We start from the raw sequence: 23,051 nt of genomic DNA on the forward strand, positions 1-23,051 counted from the left end.
GCTACATTAATGCTCTAGATTTTTAATTTGCGCCTTTAAGACAAATATACACAACAGTATTGTGCTGGTAAGTGTCCACATGTTCCCCCAAACAATTAAACATCTAGATGCAAATACACTGCATAAAATTTAACTTTCTTGTATTCAAGTCCAGCCTCTTTTAAAATCGTATTATTATAAACACTTTACTCCACATGCTCCTTGAGGCCAACAAAATGCAGCTATTAAATACATAATATGGTGCCCAGATTTCTTATTACGGTCATTATCTTCTCTATTGAAGAGAACACTATGTTAAGTTGACCACAGAGGAGCTAATTAGGAAAAAAGTATCCTGCAGGTGATGTATTCATATTCAAATCAACATGTTGGGAGCGGCATTCCTGTTGAGCTTAGTGGTGTCAGGTGACGAGTCCTCATTAACCCGATTCAGCGTATTGTGCCCAGTTAGTGAATGCCGGGCTGTGAAAAGCTTGTTTTCCACCAGTGAGAGGATAAACATTTCAAGGAGGCTATAAAAACTGCCCTTCACAGACTCTGTGAGAGTCTGACTTTTTCATCCATGAGCAGGAGGAGGAGGAGGAGGAAGATGTGTGGAAAACCAGTCTGAGCCAGCAATGCATTTGTCAATTCCTCAATTTATTTGACAGGACGAGGCGCTTTGACGAGGTTTCCGTTGACTTTTTTTCTTGGTAATGCCGTTCTGCTGTCCGTCAGAGAGACTCGGAGAAACAAAGACAAACAGAGAGAGACCTAAAAAACACTCGTGTAAGTCCATCCGCTCACTGGCGAGGAAGCCAAAACCCTGCCAACTGGAAACACACATTTGTTGCCAGGCAACACCAGTGACATCAGCAACCTTCATCATCACGCTGCCCCCCCCCCCCCCCCCCCTCCATACACTCCAATGGCACTTGGTTCTTAAAATAGCGCACGTATTATTATCATCATCAGGCTTCAAAATGGAAGACATTTTCTCATCTGCACGTAAGGGGAAGTGAGCCGGGCTGGTTTCAGGTGGCTCGAGGGAGGGAGAGGGAAGAAGGGGGAGGGACTGCACATCTATGTCGGCCTCTGGCAGCCGTCAACAATGTATGCGTGCACGTGAAAAGAAGAAAAATATTCAACGGAGGCAAAAGGGGAGAGATGGGATGGAGGACGCGCAGGTGGAAAAAGAGCCGCTGGTGGTGTCACGTCTGGGCTGATGAGACCGGATGAGTGTCGGCATCTCGTGACAGCGGGAGGCTGGGACATGATGGAGTCCGCTGCACACGGGAATAACGAGCGCGCCGGTCACTTCCACTGCTCGTCACAGAGCGAGTGTTTGCCTGCACCGGCCGGGGCGTTCCAGAGCGAGAAAAAAACTAATCAGCGAGCTAAATTGGTCAAATTAGTCAAAGCGCTCGGGCGCCAGCTCGTCAGCACAATCAAACATTTCCCAGCGAAGATGTGGAAAATTGTCGCTGCATGTAATCAATGCCACAAAAAAAAGTATTGTTTAATAAATACACTACAACAGTTTGTCTGTGGGCATGTATTCTGCCTTCCCATCTCGGCAAAAGCCGAGAACCGCCGGCAATATTGTTTTCGTTCTAAAAAAGGACAAGAGACGGGCTTCGACCTGTGACCTCCCCGTCTGCTGCACGTCATGTTGCCTCTCGCCGCGGCGCCTTCACAGCCAGCCGTCTCGCACCACTGGACTCCCTTTCATTATTTCCCCCCCACGGGGCCCTTGTGCAAGATCTAAGGGGAGCCGGCAAGCCCCGCTGGCTCTTTGTGTGATGCGGCCGTTTAAGAATCAGCCACGATACACACAGTCGACTGCAAGGTAAGCAAAAAGTCCCCAGGGGATGGATGGATTGAGGTTGGGGGGGGGAGATGCGAACCAAACCCATGAGCTATTTCTTTTTAAATCTTTTCAGCCGCATGCGCCCTGATGAACCGCTCCCAGTGTCGGGAGATGATGTCAAGAGAGAAAGAATCAGATGATGCATCGTTTAATGGAGCCGCAAACACACGCACACACACACGGTTTGATAAATAAAGAACTCTTTGGCGACGAGGCAGCAGATTTACTCTGAGGCGCTGGTAGTGGTTCAAAAGCATTTCAATCACAAGAGAAATATTTTGGATTTTATTTCTTTTCAATTGAGCCTGAAACTTTCTACTTAAAAGTGTATTAAAGTTTAAATGCATGTTTTTCAGGCATCACATACACTGACATGCCTACTAAAGTCTCCACAGACCCGCCCCCCATTCCTCTCAATAACAAAATACATTGATTTTGATCTCATATGAGGATTTGTAATTTCAATTGGACTAAGCAAAAGAAACATCAATAACATAAAAAATCTATATTCATCATACAATCTCTATATTTTACTAGTGAGTCCAGGTCTCAGGAACAAATATTTTTCTACTTTAAAAAATGTGCCGTTCTGCTCACCTACTCTGCCCATCATCGCTCACGGCGCCGGCTCGCTCACCATCGATTACAGCTTTGTGCTGCTGAATATTACATTCCAGGACAAAAAAAAAAAAAAGCAATGCGGCTAAAAAGATTTACGAGCGACTGCACCAGTGATGGATTTTGAGACATTTCTATCCATTTTGAAGGGTGAGCAACAAGTAGAAGGACAGATATCAATATTTATAGATGAAAACCAAACGCGTGTGACACAAAAAGAAGATCCAAGTTTGATAAATGATTCCGAGTTGGAAGCTAAAAGATAAAAAAACATCTTCGTTTTGTGGTGTTTGGCCTATAATGAGTCAGTCTGTCCTTTCTGTGTCGGCCATTTTGGATTAAACGAGGCTTGAATTGAAAATCTGCCTTACATTGACGACGTTGCTGCCTGGAGGGGATGAAGATGAAGGCGGCGTGTCAAAGGGGTCGACGTGGTTAAAAGCTGCTTGATTGATGTCCTGTCTCCAGGGAGACAGAGCGCGTGACACCCACAGCAGGGTGCCTCATGAAGGGAGCGCGGCACACGGTGCTCTTATCTTTTACCCACATTAGAGGCCTGTGTGTCAACTGGAGCTGGGGGTAAAAAACATCTTGGCATTTTTCCTCACAATAAAATCTTCCGCAATGATGCTTATAAATGTATGAGATTTATTTTCTATTAGTGGTTTTTTTTTTAAAAATCTGATTTCTAAAATGCCGTAGTCTACTCCACTCTACTTGCATTAAGACGTCGGTTTGTGACTGCAAAGTAATCAAGGCGATTGTCATCATAAATCATAAGGCTGGCATTAACTTGTTCCCTTGCAGAAAGTAAAACCAGCAATTGTATTGCATTGTTGGTTTTAGGCTCTTCTAGGAAGATGAAATGACACCTGTCTTTTCTGTGACGGCCATTTTGGATTAAACGAGCCTTGAATTGAAAAACTGAGACGACTGCAACATGTGGATGTGAAGAAGGTGATGCTGGCTTCAGACAAACTCTGAAAACTTCTGCAACTTCAGAAAGAAATAACCAACCTAAAAGGTGATTTAATGAATATGTATAGCATGCCCGAGTCTCTTTCGCCCACGCATTTGAAGACAAACTGCCTCCGACGGACAAAGAGAAAGCAACTGAGACGAGAAGTGACCCGCTCGACCGTGAAAAAGTGGAGAACACATTTGGATTGCTGCGCCGGCCGCCAGCTGCCAGAAATTGAGTTTAGCAGGGGGTGAAGAATCCAAAGGGATTTACACATCTCGACACAAAATAAAGGAGGGTGCCAGAGCTTTTTCCCCAAACTCAATATATCACCTGGCTAGGTTAGCCACAAAGTGTGACAGGGTTTGGGGCGCCTGTGTGTGAGGGAGAGTCAAACATCCCTTTGATCAAGTAGGATGGAATGTTATCTCACAAACGCTGAAGCTACAGAGAGAAAAGATGGGAATCAGCAGCTCTGCTCAGCACATCCAGGCGAGGGGAGTCGATCCATCTGCTCTGCCAGTCAGACACAATCTGAGATGGAGGTGCAGAAAGAGTAAACAACTACATCACACGGCACCAAAAAACAAAAAAAAAGGTTTGCAGATGTCATAATCTTGTGTTTGCCTGTGAGCACTGGAGCTATAGGAACCAGACATGCTCATCCAGCAGCCTTAATAAAACATGCGGGTGTGGATATGAAAAAAACGGGAGAATAAAAAACACCAGAGAGATTTCACTGCATTTATTGCGCTTCGGCAAATTGATTTTTCACTTTCTATGGAGGCCGCTACGAAGCACAAAGTTTACAAAGCGGCGCCGCATGACAAGGGGCTGAGTTGTGTAATGGATATTTTATTTTCTTAGTTGTATTTCATCTGTTACAAACAATCATCTTCTCTCCGGCGGTTGTCAAATGCAAATCGGTTACCACCATTTCTGTACCTGGTTTCCAGTAATCAATCACTTGTGTTGACAGGCGATAAATTTTAAAAAAATAGGGCAGGACGAAGACCTTTAGGTGATGAATTGGCACTCTTCAGTGCATCTTTGGGCCACTTCTGGTATTTCGATATTCATCTTTTCATGTTAAAAAGACTCAATAGCAGGTGGTCATTAGCAATGGTCAAATTTGCCGTGACAGTTGACGCCACTCATCGGTGCACCAGACTGAACCGAAGACTCTGACCTCACGAGGAGGGAAAAACTACTGGTGGTTTTAGACGTTAAACTGCAGTGACGTATATACAACTTCCTGGTGGTTGTCTTCAAACTTACAATCCACCTGATCATATGGATTGTTATGCAACAGTTCTGCTTTTCACTGTAATGCAGCAATTATGCGGTTGGCCGACAGCAGGGTCAGCAATTCAAACCCAAGAGCCCCGATTGATAAATTACATTTCTGCGATATTACTTTATTGAGCTTTTCACACTCCCAGTGCGCCCCGGACAGACCAATCAGTCAAGTGGGCTAATCTGCCCCCCAGATCAGTGTGTGTTGCCTGTACAAACTCAAGGTCGATGGCTTTCCAACGGTCCAACAACAGTATTGATCCCATATTTAAACACAGAGATGTCGTCTTGTCCGCCATCGATCCCACGGTCTCGCAGCCAGGAAAAGATTACGAAACAAAGAGACATCCAATTTTGCTCTTTTGCTGGGACATTCATCATAGTTCACTTGTAGGGGAGGACGGCAATCAACAATCAAGTGTGTGTGTGTGTGTGTCTGTGGAGGGGATTCAACTATAGTATGATGGGATGCTACCCGAAAGCAAGCCTCCCATCCAAGAGCCTGACAGGATCTTACACATTCAAGAATCATGACAAACCCAAGACTCCAATTCCACATCTTATCATCCAGACCCACGACGGCCGTGTTACACGATGGGTGAAGAAAAGGCCGATTACAAACTTTCTAGGAAACCGCAAACTTGCCATTTTCCTCGTCTAATGTACGACCACCGGACTGAGATTCAAGGGGCATGACCCGGCACGTCTTCAAGATGATGAACGGGACTCGGCCTCCGGGAAGCTTACATTAATCTGAAGCGCTGCGGTGCGGTGCGGCACTGAAACATTGGGTCCGTAAATGGACTTTTTAAAGAGAAGACTGAGCAGAATGGAAGCTCTTCTCTGGCAAGGCTGGTTAACCATAAATTATTGTAATCTGTTTTTAAGTGAAAACTGACAGGATTCCCGCACCGTTGGTCCAGGTGTTGCCATATGGCAACAATTACTTTCTGGATTTTACTAAGAGGCAGTAATATAATACCCGTGTTTTACAGTTTTGCTGTGAAATGAGGGTCTTCTGCTAAATAATTGATCACACCAGCAGGAAATCGTGTTTGTGATCCCTTTTAACTGAATAACTATAATATTGTAAATGACATCGCTGGTTGTCCTGGGGGAAAAGAAAAGCGCCACCTCCAGTCAGAAGGGCCGACACACACCACGGGCCCTCGAAAGAAAGACGGGGAGATGCCAGGATGCTCCAAGTGTGCTGCTTTTCTTTGGGGTGAACTTGTCTCTGAGTGGGGAGGTGATGGGAAACTGATTGAAAAATATGTTGATGACAAGATGAAATTAATGATTTTTAACCGAAATTAGATAAAATACCATTCTACGGGACTACCTCCCTTAAAATATATAGATATATGTTTTTTTAATCAAATATTTCCATAATTTAAGCAATTTTAAGTAATACAAACTCTCAAAGCATGCTTTAGTAGGGAAACTATTTCAATTTCAACTCTGTGACAAAGTCCCACTGATTGCTTTCTTTGCTTTATCTCTTCTTTATCTCTTTTCTAAGCACCTAAGTCCTCACTCCAGTCACTCACTGTCCCTCCTGGGCGCAAAGTCAATTAAACATTAGTGAACTCAATGAAAGGCAATGCCAATCAAACCCCTCATTTAATTGCTGCTGTGGAATCTGACCTGCTGAAGCAATGCTCTCTGGGAGTTTTCCCACCTGACAATGATTGCCTCGGATCAGAGGAGCTCTGTGGTGGCTTGGCCTGCTGGATATTAAATCAATAATATACATCAGAGATCAGCCTTATTGCACTTGTATACTCCAAAAGTCAGATTATTGTTCAGTAGCGATGGAGCTGGTCCATTTAATAAAATGTGCACCATCACTTCCAGTCATAATTCACATTTTGACTCAGCCATTGTTCATCTGCCCTTCTGCACATCCCCATCTAGTTTTGATTGCCATTCAAATAACTTGTCCAAATGATGACAGGTCATTTTGTGTGCCGATCAGTTCTCAGAGAAGCTTAGGAAATCAAACATTGGGGGTCTTTAAACGACATAATTACTCCGGAAGAAGGGGTCCAATCCCCCGGTCTACAATACAAAGCATCAGATGGGATTAATCAGAGGGCAGTATGATTAAATATTCTTCATAATGACTCTGTGCCTTCAAGGGAAAAGTGATTTTCCTGGAGTTATATCTCGTCTCAAGGCCAAGTTAATGTCAATGGACTAATAAAATACAGCAAAGACCACATTCATAGTCTTCTCACACCGATAAGCTTAACACGAAGCAGAGGCTTAAAGACCAAGTTAAAATTAAAACATCATACACAGTTCATGTTAATAAAAGTACTCCTCGAAAGGCTTCCTCTGTATCATAAGAAGTTAATCCCTAAAGTTTGGAGGCTAAAGTGCTTCTCAACCTACTCGAGCAGACATGATTAATCGCACACGGCAGCTTCACATATACGATAGCGGATGAATGTGTTCAACAATTTGGACCTGCACATTGTGTATGATGGGCTGGCTGTTATGTGATGCGTCATACTAAAAGAGACAAAGGAGGCAGGAGAGCAGAGCGTCACGTCGGTGAGTGCATCTTTCACTGCACAGTTCACTCACTGACATCGAGGAGTCAGTTTGTATGTCATTTGCAAGATTCAATTTACTGCTTCCTGTCAAGTATAAAATGTGAGCTAAAAAGGGAAGATGGATGATATGGAATCAGATAAGACAGGTGAGCTATGAATTTATATCAAAACATTTCCCGGTGATGCTTTAAATACACGGCTTTGACAAGTAAACATGCGGGTTGTCAGATTTAGATCCCTCTGATTTCTGTGTTTAGAAAGTAGAAACCTTCCTACCCGTCTGCCACCAGTGATCCAGCACAGGAACCCCGAACGTCCTTTTTGTCCATTCCAGCGTCTCCACGTCACAGCGCTCGCCAGCCAGAAATAACGACCGCAACCTGCACGGACACACACACACACACACACACACACACACGGAAACGTCTGTCAGGAGACATGACACGTCGACCCTCTCGATGGCATGGTGCAGATAACACATCATGTTTGCGAGGGAGGGAAAATAAAAAAGTTTTAGTTGGTTTCTTCCAGCTTTTTTCCGAGAAACTTAACTTTAGATTTAATTTTACAATCACGGCCAGAAGAAAATGGGATGCAAAGAATGTGATTCTGCAAATGAAAAGAAATTCCCGACTGATAATCAGAATTCGTCTCCGAGGGCCTTCGACAAATCTTGGCAATTTAGTGCGGAGCATGTGCCTCATGGATTTGGCCATCTTCGTGATTATACATCGTAAATTTGATCCTCGGAGCTGTGCAGCTTATGAGCTTCTGATTTTTTTGTTTTAAGAGGAGGAAATGAGTCATTAAAACTAGGTCATATCAACTTCTCTGGAATAAGACTTTGAACTCGTGCGATATCTCTTCAAAAGGCAATCGTTTTTGGACCACAATCAGTGTGCCATCAAGGCCTCTCCATTTCACTTTCCCTGTTGTGAGCTCAGCTGTGACCGAGACATCCTTTCAGCTGCCTCGGGCGATGTCATGCGGATAGTTCCCGCCGCGATTGCCGACAAATGGATGTTTTTGTCCTCGCTATGTTGTTTTGCATTCTTACATTTGCACTCAAGGCTTTTTCTAAGGACAGTAGAGGTGAATCGTTGTTTTGCGTTGGGCATCATCTGTACCGGAGTCTCCAACAGATCAATGCTCTGCCTCTTCTTTAGTCTTCCAGGAAATGGTCTCGGTGGGACGAAGCTGCTCTTTTTCCCCAAGAACCTTCTACCCTCTGTACGACCTCAGTCAGTATTGATGTGACCCTAAGTCACTGTGTAGCCGGAGACCACAAAACTCTTCTGAATCCTCATAGTTTGGGAACTGCTACTCTCTGGCTTCATGAAACCCGCCCTCCATCGTGACCCAAAAGGTGACCCAAAACACAGCATCCATTTTCTGATGGCTGCCCATGGCGGCTCATATCTAATGCACAACACTGCTGGTAGCTCGCTACAAAGCTGTGAAGAGATCAGTAACCCCCCCTCCCACTTTCTTTATGAGTCGAGGTCACAGAGGAGCCATAGATGCTAGACTGATGGCTACGTTTTCTCACAGATGACTGCTGGGCATCGCTCTCTGCAATGTGAAATGGCTTTTCCAACTCCAATCAGACTTGAAGTCAAATTCTATCTTTGGTAACAGGCCAAAAAGATTTTCCATTATGTCACTCTCTACCCACTGAATCGTATCTTTTCTCCTCCTGTTCTCGCCTCGAATTATACTCTGCTATCTTTTTCAAGCAGTATTCTCCAACTTGACTGTTCTTTGTCGACCAGAATATTAGTTAGTCTGGATTTTATGGTTTTCAATAACACAGGGAAACTGCACGACACTCCTAAGCTTCTAGTTCTCAAAGAACTCAGATTTTTCTGAGGAGTTTGATGGCAGAACCAGTACAAGTTAGGAGGGTTCTGTGACCGAAGAACTGGCGATAAGTGGGATGGTTTGGCTCAGGAATAAAGTGCACACATCCGTGTTCGGTTTCCAGGAGGAAAAGATCTGAAGAAAATCCTTTCTTCTCTTTTTGAATTATTTCTTTGGATTATTATTTTTTTAAATAAAGTACCATATTTAAAGCATCAATGGTGATGTAGAAGTTATTTAAAATTATACCTTCAAGGCATAAATATTAGATTCAGAATATTTATATATATTTTTCTTCTCAACATCTTGCTCGTGCTTCCCAACCTTGTTAAATTAAAAAATGCTTCTTTCCATTTTAGATATTAATTTCCACACCGAGCATTGTGTGAGAACTAATTAAACGTTGGAAAATAATTATTAAGCACCATCTGTTGCCAAATAAACACCTACACATTGCACACAGCCTGAGGACAAACAAAGACTTAACTCTGGCGCATTTAAGAGGAAATGTAAAAGCTCACACGTGAAGGTAAAAGTACATCGATAGCAAATCTACTCTGGTAGTTATTTTTATTGCACCGCGTCAGGAAGGTTCAAAAGGTTGCAAAAAAGCAAGAGCACATATTCCAGCTCAACGGTAACACTAGCCGTCACATGTCAACCAATAAAAGCTATGCTAGTTTGTTAAGATAAGTAGAGATAAGATAACCTCTACTGCGTGACCTTGGAGCAGGAAACGGCATATGGTCGGTGGTTAATGGCCATCCATATGAAGGCCCCTTGTCACGTGTTTTGAGTCTACAAATTGCTAACGTGCTTAAAGCTGATCGTGTGAGCTCAGTGTGACAAAGTTGAAGCAGCGAGAATAACTTAATTTAAAATATAGCGGCAATTGTTGGTAGTGAGTTTTTCCACATAGACTGACATTTAATCTCCAAAACATGTGCATGAACCGTGTTTCGAGTGTTTAGAAGGCACTATTGAGTGGACTCAGGGTTAGGGTCAATGTAGTTTCACATCGGTGGTGACAAGTAATATGGCTCCAGCCCATTGATAAAGGGTCCAGGGTTATTGCAGTTGAGCTGCTCTGAAGGGAGTGAATGTCTCACGGCGTCAATAAACGGCAGACAGGGTATTTGAGCCGTATCAAATGATTGTTTAAGTGCTCTCGTGCATGAAATTATATGTTTATAATAAAGCTAAAGGAGTTTTCGGAAAGCTTTCTCTACGTCCATCAGAGCACTTTTAATTAAAAGCGGCATTATAAAGTATTGACGTATCCTTCCGTGTGATATATGAGCTGGCAAAATGCAGACACTGGATCACAAACACTCTCATTGATGGAGCAAAATAAAACTATCTAGACACAGACAAGAACTGTCAGTAATACCACATGTTATTGGCAGAAAACCTCTTTTTGGTAACTTATAAATTCAATGCACACGTCATAAGTTAACGAGTGAAAGGCTCAGATATTGAGCCGAACTGTGTTTCATTACTGTCTTTGTATTTCTGCATCTGTCATGGTGGCATGTTCAGTGTCGAAAGGGGAATACAGTAATCTTTCACCAGCCTGCCACGACCGAGGGGACGCATTAAGAATGAGAAAGTGGACACAGAAACAGCCTGTCGCTTGATCGGCTGATTGCGGCAAGGTCGAAACTTAGAGGGATGAATGCCGCCAATGTTTGAGGCAAAAAAAAAAATATTGGAAATGTTCTCTGCCCGGTAAAAAAAAAAAAAAGATGCATTCAGCACAGCGAACAGACGAGGGTCGTAAAATTCTGCCCACAACGCCGGAGTTACTGAATGATTCACCGCGGCCGGAGGTCATCCGCACTCAGAAATGCTTCAAGATTGTGTGCTTAGAGGCATTTTTCAGACCGCTGACTGGAGTGAAAGTGGGGAATTGACAACACAGGTCCAATTTTTACCACACAAAACAATTTATAATTCTAATGATCAACTCTTTCCATCTCTGGGCCAAATTGATAGTGTGGAAAAATGCTGGTTTTTAACTTTGAGCTACAGAAGACCTTTATCTGAACGGGTAAAAAAGTTGATGCGGTGATATTTAATGCAGGTGAGCCGCAGTGACTCGCTACCGTTTGTTATCCGGCCTGATTGACTCTCCAGAGGGTCCAACTGAGGGTGCAGACTGTCAGCTCTGGAGGTGGGAAAGGGCTGTGCGTCAACAGATGGCCAGCGACTAACGAGAGGCCGGACCGGCTGCCAAGATATGGTTTCACACGTCCCTCTTTCAAAAGGCTCAATGAACAACACGCATTTGGAGCGTTAAGGCCGATACTGACAGTCTTCACAGTTCTCACATGAAGTTACTCAGAGGCAGCGGACAAAGGGAGCATTGATATGTTCAGTGCATTAGTCAGATGACCTAGAAGCAGTTCCCGAATTGCTTCCTTATTTTATTCTCGTGACTATGAATTTCCCTCCTGATGCTACAACGTGAACAACAGATCTGTGTTTAAGTCAGCAGGAGGAGAGCTGGTCCACGTTAGCTGTACATTATGATGTGTTCAAGCTCTATCGAGCATAAATGAGTATAGGGCAAAGGTAAATGACCAAAAATACCAACTATAGAGGATGATAAAACGAGTCGTTTACACTGAGAAGTGGTGAAGTGGCCTGTATGTACTCTTTTATCACCAAAATAATGTATCGAGTAATGAGGAATTTGAGAAAGAATCAGATCAATAAGAGGAATCAATAATACAATCAGTACCAATTAAATCTTTAGATGGGAGCAAGGATCATAGTCCAATGGGCTAAAGTAAAGATTAATCTCTACTTTCGGTCCAATACCATGCCGAATTAAAAAGCAAGAGCTTGTTGTCGTCTCGCCGTCTACCTGGAGAGCGGGTGTTTTTTCCCCGTCGCGGCGTGGGGGTCCTGCTGGCGGATGGCTCGGATGGCGGTGGGCGCCGTGAACATGGAGGAGGCTCCGTGTTCCGACAGGACGCGGAAGAACGCCCCGGAGTCTGGCGTCCCCACGGGCTTACCCTGCAACACAGACAGTTTAGCAACAGCTGGTTAGTTCTCAAACTGTGACACGGATGCAGGGCATATCAATCACATGGCGGGCGGCATACAGAACGGCGCAGCAGACACATAGCTTATTGTGGAAGCAAATTTTTTTTTTGTTTTAAACATGACACATTTCAACAATGTTCCACGGTGCAAAATCACTTCAACTACAAATGATGAATATTCATTGGGCAGCTGTTCAAACTGGAGAGGCTGCCTTCCAGACAGATGGGCCCAGAAATGCATGGATTAGAAAACACTATAGGAGGAAAGACAAAAGAAGCCTGCAGGCAAAACACCTCCTACAGTGCGTTTCTGATACTCGACTAGCCCGACAGTTAGGGGACGACGAGAGAAAAACCCAGAATGGTAAACAGAAGCAGGTAGATATGTCATTAATGCTCTGCATAAATATGTGTGTCTGTGTATTGATCAGAGGGCATCTCTCTTCAGGCATGACGTTTGGCAGCGTCATGCCTGAAGAGAGACGAGCTGTTAGCACAAAGCAGCGAATCCATAGTTCTGCTTCCTGCAGGTGAGAGAAAGTCAGAGTGCTAATTTAAAGAGCGTCCCCCGACATGACAAGTAGCAGACAGAGTCGCATCCTTCTTCTTTGCTGTTGCAGCTGATAAACGTCCATATAATAAGATGCCTGCATAGAAGAAGCAAACAGATGGGAGGTGGACTCCAAGCAAAGCCAAATTGTCTGTAATATATTGGATGCATCAATATCGAGTGGCTGCTTAAAACACACATTAATGCAGAAAATATGCAATTGAAGCGGGTTCATTCCTTCACCGGTGGTTTATGGGAAGTTGTGTTTCAATGTTGTGCTCAGTGGAGCTGCTGTTAGCCAATATTGTTGGGTAAAATACACACTTTGCTGAAAAAATACTGTTTATTTTCATCACAGTCCATTTCAGTGCAAAACCTCAAACATAATTTTTGGGTAAAAATACAAAAAAAGCAAGACAAATTGAAATGGAAAAAGAAGAATAATAAGACCTGGAATAAGGTTGAATTTGTTGGTGGTAATGCAAGTGCTGTGCGTCAAGACATTGTTGGGTGTACAAATGATTGTATTATTATGATGCTTTTGAAACATTATATTCTCTGAACAAATGTATCCTGCAAGCAGAAAGTTCCATTTACCGCCAGTGTGTGAGGACATTGACCGGCTTTAGTCAATAAAAAAGAAAGGGAATGAAAGATTAAAATAGACTGGAGTCAAGCGTGGCTAGAGGGAGTTCACGTAAGCTGCAATAACAGTGAACCAAATATGGATGTATTCAGCTCGCAGAGGACATACCTCGTAGAGGATTGTGCTGTTACCGTGGAGCAGAGGAGCGTAGCAGATGTACGAGTGGCCGACCACCCAGCCCAGGTCTGACGCTGCCCACCAAACCTGCAACAGGTTTATTAAATGTTAAAAAGTGAAATATTCAGAGAGCAATGTATCAACATCTGCATTGATTGTTGCTTAACAAGTGGAAATAATGATATTAACAGGTTTTCAACTCCTTTTGCACTGCTGAATGCGAATAACATGACACTTGCTGCACTTTGAATGTAAATTAAATAGCTCCTCGTAGTGGAAAAATGACAAATTAACACTACTAATCAAAATAGCTCAGCTCAAAATCAAATTGTCTTTCAAGTGCAGGGCAGTCTCTCTCTTTGCTGACCGCTCGCTCTTTGTTCCTCAAACACGGCTCCAACTCAGAGGACGACGCTTTATTGCCTTACATCTCCAGGACTGAGTCCATAAATATTTGACATGGTCCATTTCAGCATCACAGCGTAGCCGGCAGTGTCTCGCACAACACCCTGGGGGACAAGATAAGAAAGACATCAGACCGGCGACAGGTACCGCGCGGGGCAAAGAGGCGGGGCGTTTAATAGCAATCTGCACACGAACGCTCGGCCCCGCCGTCGTGGAGGTAATGAGATTTCGTTTTCAAACCCGACTCCAATGTCTCGCTTTTATTAGTTAACGGTGCGGTGTGGATATTTTCCAGTAAACTACTGTGTCCTCAAGTCCTCATGTGTCCAATTATAGAGACAGTCTCAAACTTATGGTCTCCCTTCAGCCATAACTGAGGAAGTCACAGTAACTCATAGAGAAAAACGCCGGCAATAAAAGGGCACTATTAGGCGCGGGAACTCGCCAGCAGGTGGATATTTTATAGCATCTGTTGGTCAAAGACAAAATGATGCCAATTGAAAAGGAGCTTGAGGTTGTTTTTTATATTTATTCGTTTGAATCTGCCTGCAGGCAATTCATCCCACATGAGCTCCAGTTCCTGCTGCATGGATGCTCCGTCTTATTTACGTCACGGTGATGGCGTTTAGATTGGGGCCTGGATTGTCAAAGAGCAGATGAGTCACACAGAAGCTCCACGCAGAACTGAGAGCATTGAAAACAAAACTGGGCCAATCGGATGAACCAGACCTCACATAACTGAGAATGTATGATGAGGGGGACATCGATAGCTATGAATCAGGTATTGATTTCCCCACTGCTGCTGACCGATACTCTGAAATAAGTACATATAATAAGTACCTTTGGTGTTCCAGTGGTCCCGGATGTATAGAGGACGTAGAGAGGGTGGTTGGAGGGAACAGGCACACAGTCATGTGGACGAGCTGTGGCCATCTCCTCCTCCCAGTCCAGACTCAACTCAGGACTCATTGATACTTTTTCCTTTATAAACAGAAAAGAAAAAAATTATAAATGTGATAAACTCGTTGGCATTCTAACTAAACTGCTATAAAAAAAGGACATTGTTTAAAGTAGTACAGCGACGCACAAACTGGGGAACTGGGAAAATATATATTCTCACGTATTATACATTTTATATGGATGCTTAAACTCTGCTCTAGCTCCCATTAGTCGTTATAATCGCCTGAAGTCAGCAACAGAGGTAATTGCAGGTCATGGATTAACGCCCCTTACGTCTCCGGTCGCTGACATCCGTCTCATTTCAAAAATTCTTTTGATACTTTAATTTCATTAACATTTAAATTATCCCCGGGAGGCTGAAGAAAAGTCCCCCTCTGTGGTTCTCAGAGACATCATTCAACATCTCACAGATATATAACCTCCAGCTGTCTGAAAAGCATCCTTTTACTCAAAGTCAAGCCGGAGTAAAACCGGGCTGATTTAACAAGGCTTTCATGTCGGAGGCTCGCTGCATGCAGTAATTGATGAAAAAAACGAGCGGCGACGGCCTTCAAAGTGGTTCTTCACATGATTTTAAGGGGATGCGTTCCTGTAAAAACTGTTTCGGCGAGTTCACTTGCGTCAACCACGTTTAGAAAAAGGACGCAACAGGGATCTCTTAATCCAGCAGAACGCTCCCCGATAGATGACAGGGAAGTACACAAACTAGATCCAATACATTGTGTACTGCTAATTTAACAACACAAGCTAGTCACGCAGAGGTACCAGGCGTAACTGATAACAAATTTGCGACGTGGAGCCCAGAAAACGACACCTTGAGAAGAATAATTTCTATTTTATAGACCTAAAATTCAATGATTAGTTTTTTTCTTCTTTGTAATGCATGTGTGAAGGTGAATCCGATCTGAGCTTGTGTCACCATATGAATTCATAAGTGCGTGCTGCGTTACCCTCATCCGGCTGCTTCATAACTGGATGCGTGGGCTGTTCGCGACAACCTGTGCAACACCTCTGCTGCACACACACGACACCTCTCATCCGTTTGAACCAGCCATACATCACCTTTTGATACAGTGGCGGGATTTGATATTCTCACTGTTCATACACATTTGGCCAATTTTAGACGGTAAACCTTTAAATATGATGCATTAAATTGAGTTCAATCTTTTTATAGAGGTGAAAAATGGCGACCGTTTGTCTTGAGAAACCCCTTTTCTCCAAACAGCTGTATACGGTGACTAAACTAATCAGGTTTACGTAAAGTCTGTCACACAACCAGCGGCTTAGGAAACGACACCACCCGGACAAATTAAGCTTCACGTTGCTTTGTGCCTCTTACCATGTTCGGCCTGTTGTAGATGAGGACTTTAGAAGGCCTGTGAGAGCTCAGCTCCAAGGCTTTCTCTACCAGAGGGATGTACTCCACTTTTCGGCCTGGCTCGATGCCAAATGACGCCGTAACCATCAGCTTGGGCTGAGAAACACAGGGATTAGAGAATGACGATTTGTTTACACCACACATTTCATGACATGGAAACTAAATATAGGAATATAAAAAGAAACAGCCGCCCTAGACCACATAAATATGAGAAAATAGTAATATACAGATGTATACAGCCAAGCACACGGCATTTAAAAAGACCTAAACAAGCGAGAAAAGGAAAGTTTTGAGTTTGCTTTTGAATGTGGACACAGTTCTGTGGACTTCTAGTCATCAGGCAGCTTGGTACACTGTAAGTGAAGGCACTCTCTGTGTGCAGCTAGAAGACCTTTGTCAGATGCCCTGAGAGGCCTGGCAGAAATGTACTAAAGAGACAAACCAAAAAAAGAGTTTGATAGACCTTTAGCAGGATTTTGAAGGTGATTCTGCATTGTGCTGGGAGCCAATGAAGTGATTAAGAAACTAATTGTTAATTATTATTGGTTGCATGTGTAAGGACTTTGGCAAAGCTGCATTTCAAACTAGTATCAAGTTAATGTTTGACCTCTGCATTTAACTCATTCTTAGCATTTTAGGAGCAGCGGCCTGCTCTGAAGCACTGAGCCACAGCTGACCTTACTTTGATTCATTACTGACTATTTTGATCATCCTGCAATTAGAGCACTGGAGCAGCCCGACCTGCTTAGTCGCATGTTTTCAGAGACCGATGAGCTCTTGATTGCGTTAAAGATGTAGAAACAGAATCTAGCACTCTCATCATATCGGCCATGAATATTTGCTTTGCTGCATTTCTTAAGAGGGTATTAAGAGTCTGTTGCCTGCGGCGCTGGCACTCCAGTGTCGAGTCAGATTCAGATCACATCATCCTTATCGACATGCGTGTGATTATGATTCCATAATAAATAGCAGGATTGCAACACACCTGAGATGTTCATACAGAGTCAGTGATATTTCCTGCAACTTTTTAGATTTTTAAGCATGATGGTTTGAAGGAGAGGGCCCCTGAATGTTACACACTCAGCCGTAATTAGCTTATTTCCCCTGGTGATGATTATAAGGTACTACAGTGTCTACAGTGGCGCTAAACAAGGATCATTCATCTGCCTCTTCTCTGCTTTACTGCTGAATTGCAAATGACAGAAAGTAATTGAATCATTAAAATTACAAGAATAATAACATAAACCGTCCCCTGGAGAGTGCAATAAGTGTTTACACATTGGATCAAGTAGCTGGTGATACTTAATACCACTGTTTATACTACTGTAATTCTTTTGTTTGAACACACCAGTCCACAGACGACATCATCTTCACAAACAGTCCCTGTCCAAATGTCAGATCGGTCCATTAATTCTTGTCGCCCTATTAAAATAGCCACGCGCAGGTGGCACTGACATCATTCTTTATCGTTTGGTTGCAAGCCGAGTGCTCTCCACTGTCAAATGACTCATTTTACAAACACACAAAAAACAAAAGAAACCTCAGGCCTCTCGAGCATGTGCTGCAGGGTGCACATTACTAATGACACATGAAAACAGGAATTGAAAAAAAGTATTAGGTGCAGCCATGTTATTTTCCGGCTCGATTTAAGCACATAATAGGAGTCATCGCATCAGCTCGTCCTCAGTGTCTACTGAGCGGCCAAGTTACTGAGGAGCGACATCGCATGAATAAAAGGCTGTGTTGTCCTGTTGCCATGGCTCTAGAAAAGACAGCTCTCTGCCACACGGTGAATAACAAGACTTTCTAACCTTGGCGTGATCGATGCGGACGGAAAGCTCTTTGGAGGCGAAGCCGCCAAAGATGAGGCTGTGAGGGGCACCGATCCGTGCACAGGCCAACATGGTGAACATGGCCTGCGGCACCATGGGCATGTAGATGACCACGAGGTCTCCCTTCTGGACACCATTCTTCACCAGGACACCTGCTAACCTGGACACCTGGAGCAAGACACAGACACACAACGGTGTTCATACTGCACTCTTATAACTAACATACAAATATAAGGAATTGATGGTGAGACAGACAATGCATCTGGGTTTCTTCTAAGCATTCGGTGCATGGTTATGGGGTAATTAATGTGAATTTAAGTCCATTACAAATCGCCTTGAACTGGACATAATCTGACAAGTGAAAGACAACTCGATATCTCTTTGTAAATTCAATTAAATCCAAATAAATTAAGTATGTTTTTGCTCTTGGGGCAAGCACATTTTGATCAATATGCATGCATTTGAGTCTAAATTGAACTGAAATGTTTTCCCAAATATCATTTAAGTTAATAACATCCCTCCTTTTCTTTTTATTATTGTGTTTTCCTGTCCTTCATGCTATAGTTGGCTCAATCCAGCGGCAACGACAGAAAAATTTGGCCAACTGTCGCAGTTGAAGGATGGAAAATGTATTTATCGTCACGGCATTTTGCAACACATCCTAGCACACCAGGTCAAGCTTTAACAAAGTTTTTTTTGTGCGGTTCAGTCATGTGACTTCTGCCTCCAACGATCCTATTTACCTGGTCCTGGAGTTCCCTAAAAGTGATGATCTGTTTGGTCCCCGTCACTGGACTGTCATAAATGATGGCCGGCTGTTCTCCGCGGCCACTTTCAACATGACGATCCACAGCATTGTAGCACATGTTCAACTTCCCGCCAACAAACCTGAAAGAGACCGACATAATGCAAACAAACAAGCTAAGATGTACAAACATCTCAAATTGAAGCAGTATATATGTAAGCCACCACATCAATCAGCATGTCTCGACACTGTTGAGTGTATTTTGGGATGGTAGTGTACATTAATTTTACTTAAAAATGGAACGCAACTTGATGTGCCGTCTGTTGCCTTTGCCAGCGTCACAGAAATCAATGCAGTTGATAACGCGACAGTTTCAAACCACTCTGGTGCTGTGCATAAGAATGAAGAGCAGCGAGCAGGTGGACCAGATGGCGTCTGGTGTCCGCTGTTTTTGGAAGCTGGAGAGCTGTGTACTTCATTTTAACACAACAGTACTTGATTCAGACAGCTTTGACTCTTTTTTACCACGCTAGATGGTAATTGACAATCCCACCCACCTAATATACCACTTTATTCTCAGTGCAGGTGTATGTGGGCAGATATGCATGTTAATGTTTGCTTTCCAGACAAAAAACATCAGGCAAGTGCACACATGTTAAGTTTCACTGATAAAAAAAAACTTTATCTAGCTAAAGCTAATGGTAGTGATAGTAGAAAGGACTTTCCAAGCTGGGAGCACAAAGTACCTTCCATTGACAGCATAAACAAAAAGTAAATCACAAATATACTACAATATTTTCTTATCAAAGATTTGTTCAAATATTTCCATGTGATATTTAAAAAACTTTAAGAAACTGGAAAATTGAGGTTAGGGGCTTTTCTGAAGTTAGCAAGTGTTAGCTCTTACCCGAGTAGCAAGCAGTAACTACACAATATGAATTATAACACAAATTTTTTAAAACTTAATTTCTCCACTTACAAGTTTTGAAGACATTTCAAACATTGTCTAGAGCTCCGCTGCCAAATGAAACAAAAGAAGCCTCAATTTGAGCCAAACAAAGATGGCAGCTGGAAGTGACGTACAGTGTTGTTGGACTCACCACCAAAATGTTTGATTTTGTTTCATTATCCTTTTTTCCATTACTTGATGTTGTATACTAATGTGTGCATATTTGTATTTCTTTTTATAGAAAATTATATACATTTAAAAAACTATATCAAAAATTACATTTAAGTTTAAGTAGTAATGATTTTGTGCATTTTAAAAAATATATATTTTGAGTAACATGGAGAACATACAACCTGCATTTTCTTTCAAGTTAGAAATGTTTATTTTTGCAGAACCACAAATTATCAACCATTTTAATTGAAATTAGGGCTTGTTTTTTATTCCCAAAAAACAAGCCCTAATTTATGCACACCACGCTTCTAAAATCATGTTGTCATAGGACATTATAAAGAGTATGTGATTGCCCTGGTGTGTCTAAACCAAGTATAGGTAAATTGTGACTTTTTTTCATTGAAATGTTAGTAATTCAGAGTCTTTAAATTATTTTAAGAAATACCTTATTTTATTTTTCTCAAGCTCACAAACTTCAGAGTACTTCAAGATCGATATTGCTCTAAAAGCGGCCATAAATCGTTTCCCTTTGATGTTAATAGCCTACACCTGGGGGGGACGCGTTGCGCCAAATTGCGACATTGAAACCTACCAGTTTGGAAACACTGGATCCTCAACGTGCAAAGTTTTGCTCCAGGGCTCAAACCAGTTAATATCCTGTCCCACCTCACCCCAGAATGTCTCGGGGTCGTCCCTCGCCGAGGCGAAGGCTCGGCTGTACGCAGAGTCGGACGCATAGTTCCTGCAGCACTGCGAGGCGAAATGTTTCTTGATATCTGCAGACGCGCGTGATCCTGCTGGTCTCGCGCCACATTGTTGTGCCGCTGAGACGGTCCTCCCGAGTGGAAAAGAGACGCAGATGTTCGTGCGCAGCAAGTGTTTTATTTGGAAGTGCATATCGTGGGTAACGTATGCTAGTTATTTAAACTAAACCACACAAAAAAAAGAGCTAAACTTCACAACACGTTGCTCTCTCGCTTCCGGTGTTTTTCCTGCATGTGACAGGGAAGAAAGCGCTCCAGCAACTCTAAATCCAACCTGGGGCCACGTAGGGGGAAAGACGCGTCCTAAAGAAAAGCTCACAATACCCACAAGGACTGTGCACTGACTGTGTTGACGCACGAGGAGCTTTTGAGCCACATTTCAAAACGGTCAGACAACACGTGACGCGAGCTGTGTGCGTGCATGTGCATCGTGATGCAGGCAAAGTGTGATGCAGACGAGACAAGTAGTATTTATCTTATCTATAGCGGCCTTTATCACTTCCTAGTTTACACATACTCGATTCCTTTTCCGCGCCTCTTCTCCTCCTGCGTCTTGGTTACGCCCACCACGCGCCGGGGGCGGCGTGGTGGGCGGGGCGAGAGAGTGAAGCCTGTTTTTTAACAACAACTTGGGAGCCGTCATTTCAAAGCGACGTCTATTAAATATGACGTCTGTCTTAGCTGTCTATTGTTTTACGATAACTGTCGGATGAGCGTGTGTTCAGTGTTCAAGACAACTTACGCATTAGCTTTTAATTCCATTCACGACGTGGCATAATGTAGGGATGTCATGCCATTTTATTTAAGAGACACAAATAAATATTAGAGGCTTTAATGCATTACAAATGTTTGTATGAAAATGACTACATAAATAAAGAGTGGCATCTGTATGACATGAAATATAGTCGTGCTGAGTGCAAGAGAATATTTCTTATTGATATCCTTAATTGTCAACAGCAGCTGTTTGCGATTGTAAACACCATGTCAGGATTACACAGCAGTTGAATTGGTTGTAGCCGACATCCGAGTGGCAGATAATCAGTAAATAAGAAAGGCCTCTGAACTGCTGTTAGTGCAAACAACATACAAATATATCTGCTCAAAAATATGTGAAAGATGGGGTTTCGGGAGAGGGGGGGTTTCTTAACTCCACATAATCCCCAAGAATGTTTTTCAGGGTAGTTTTTCAGCCAGAGGGGCATGTATACTTTACCGTGCAACACAAGAAGAAATAATTGATATTTGCTCGTGAACATTGCACATATTTGTTTTGCTGGCTGCAGCATTAATCTCACAGGGTCCTCGGGGTGGCATCAATACCCAAATAGCCCACCTCTCAGGGAACGCATGAAGGGCCTTGTTTTGAGGATAATTAGGAACATAATTGAGTCACTTGTTCTGGTCTCATCGCGTGCGCCACACAGCCAGCAGCAGCAGCAGCAGCTCCATGTCCCCTCAGATTGATGGCGTTTGCACACACACACCTCTCTTTTCATCACCGCCATCATCCATCGCTGCTGGTAAATACCCATAATCCAGCTGACTCCCCCCTGGGCGTGACCCCTGCCCACTGGTGCCCCCAGGATGAGTAACTCATCCATCTGATATTTCAGGTCATCTGTTTCTATTTATGCATGCATGAGCGGTGTTTTCCATCGAGCGGTTCTGGAAGCGCCGTGCACTTTCCAGGAAAACTCTTTGTGATCGCCTTGCAGCCACCGGGTGCACTATTTCTCACCAAATGTGAGAATTTAAATGCAATTGGACGAGCAAAATCTGTCACAGTGGTTTGCAGGGGGAACAAAACAGTAACTGTTAGCCAGCGTGCAATTGTTTAGTGTTTTTCCTCCATATTCTGAATTATTGATGAAGGTCTCCTTAAAATCCATTCATCCTGTGGCTTTTTAGAGCGAATGAACCTCTTTTTTTTTCGAACCTAATATTGATTAAAATCACATTCAACAGAGCATGACAATTACAAGCATTATTCATGTCTAACAATCAAACATTGGCAGAGTAAAGATGCCTCCCTTTCTCTTCTCGGGCTGTAATTTGTCCGGCCGAAAGGTCTCGCTAAATCACTGCTCCCTCGGGCGCTGCCATAACTCTTTTTTTATAATGGCGCAGATGCTATTGGCAGAATACATATCATTGTTATACTCTCTGGCACAGAGAGAGAGAGCAGTAGCGAAAAAAAAGAAAAGAAACTGTTGTCCAGTTCCCACCATCTTGTCCTTTTCTCTGATTTGGTGTAATTTGTGTGCTTCTTTTTGAAGCCGGAATCAATGGGCTGCCCTTCAGAAACAGTCAGTGGCAAATTACCAGAGTCGACAAATCTA

The 23,051-nt window shown here is 43.1% G+C and overlaps 1 protein-coding gene across 2 annotated transcripts in view; it reads right to left on the minus strand.

The window, feature by feature from the left end:
* The window catches only part of acss3 (acyl-CoA synthetase short chain family member 3), a 34,360-nt gene extending 13,278 nt beyond the window's left edge, over nt 1–21,082 (minus strand). For both annotated transcript variants that reach the window (XR_011078050.1, XM_068587115.1), the window contains exons 1-9: nt 20,541–21,082; nt 18,827–18,971; nt 18,063–18,251; nt 16,213–16,347; nt 14,754–14,894; nt 13,937–14,017; nt 13,500–13,595; nt 12,015–12,166; nt 7,562–7,665 (exon numbers count right to left, since the gene is read on the minus strand). Coding sequence is in view for 1 of the 2 variants with exons in the window: in XM_068587115.1 (XP_068443216.1) it covers nt 7,562–7,665; nt 12,015–12,166; nt 13,500–13,595; nt 13,937–14,017; nt 14,754–14,894; nt 16,213–16,347; nt 18,063–18,251; nt 18,827–18,971; nt 20,541–20,845 (1,348 nt within the window). In the remaining variant the exon portion in view is untranslated. The remainder of the gene's footprint in view (nt 1–7,561; nt 7,666–12,014; nt 12,167–13,499; nt 13,596–13,936; nt 14,018–14,753; nt 14,895–16,212; nt 16,348–18,062; nt 18,252–18,826; nt 18,972–20,540) is intronic.
* Between the last annotated feature and the right edge of the window lie 1,969 nt (nt 21,083–23,051).

Source organism: Clinocottus analis, unplaced genomic scaffold, assembly GCF_023055335.1.
Source record: "Clinocottus analis isolate CAN_PGR_092001 unplaced genomic scaffold, fCliAna1.0.p SCAF_20, whole genome shotgun sequence".
NCBI lineage: Eukaryota > Metazoa > Chordata > Actinopteri > Perciformes > Cottidae > Clinocottus > Clinocottus analis.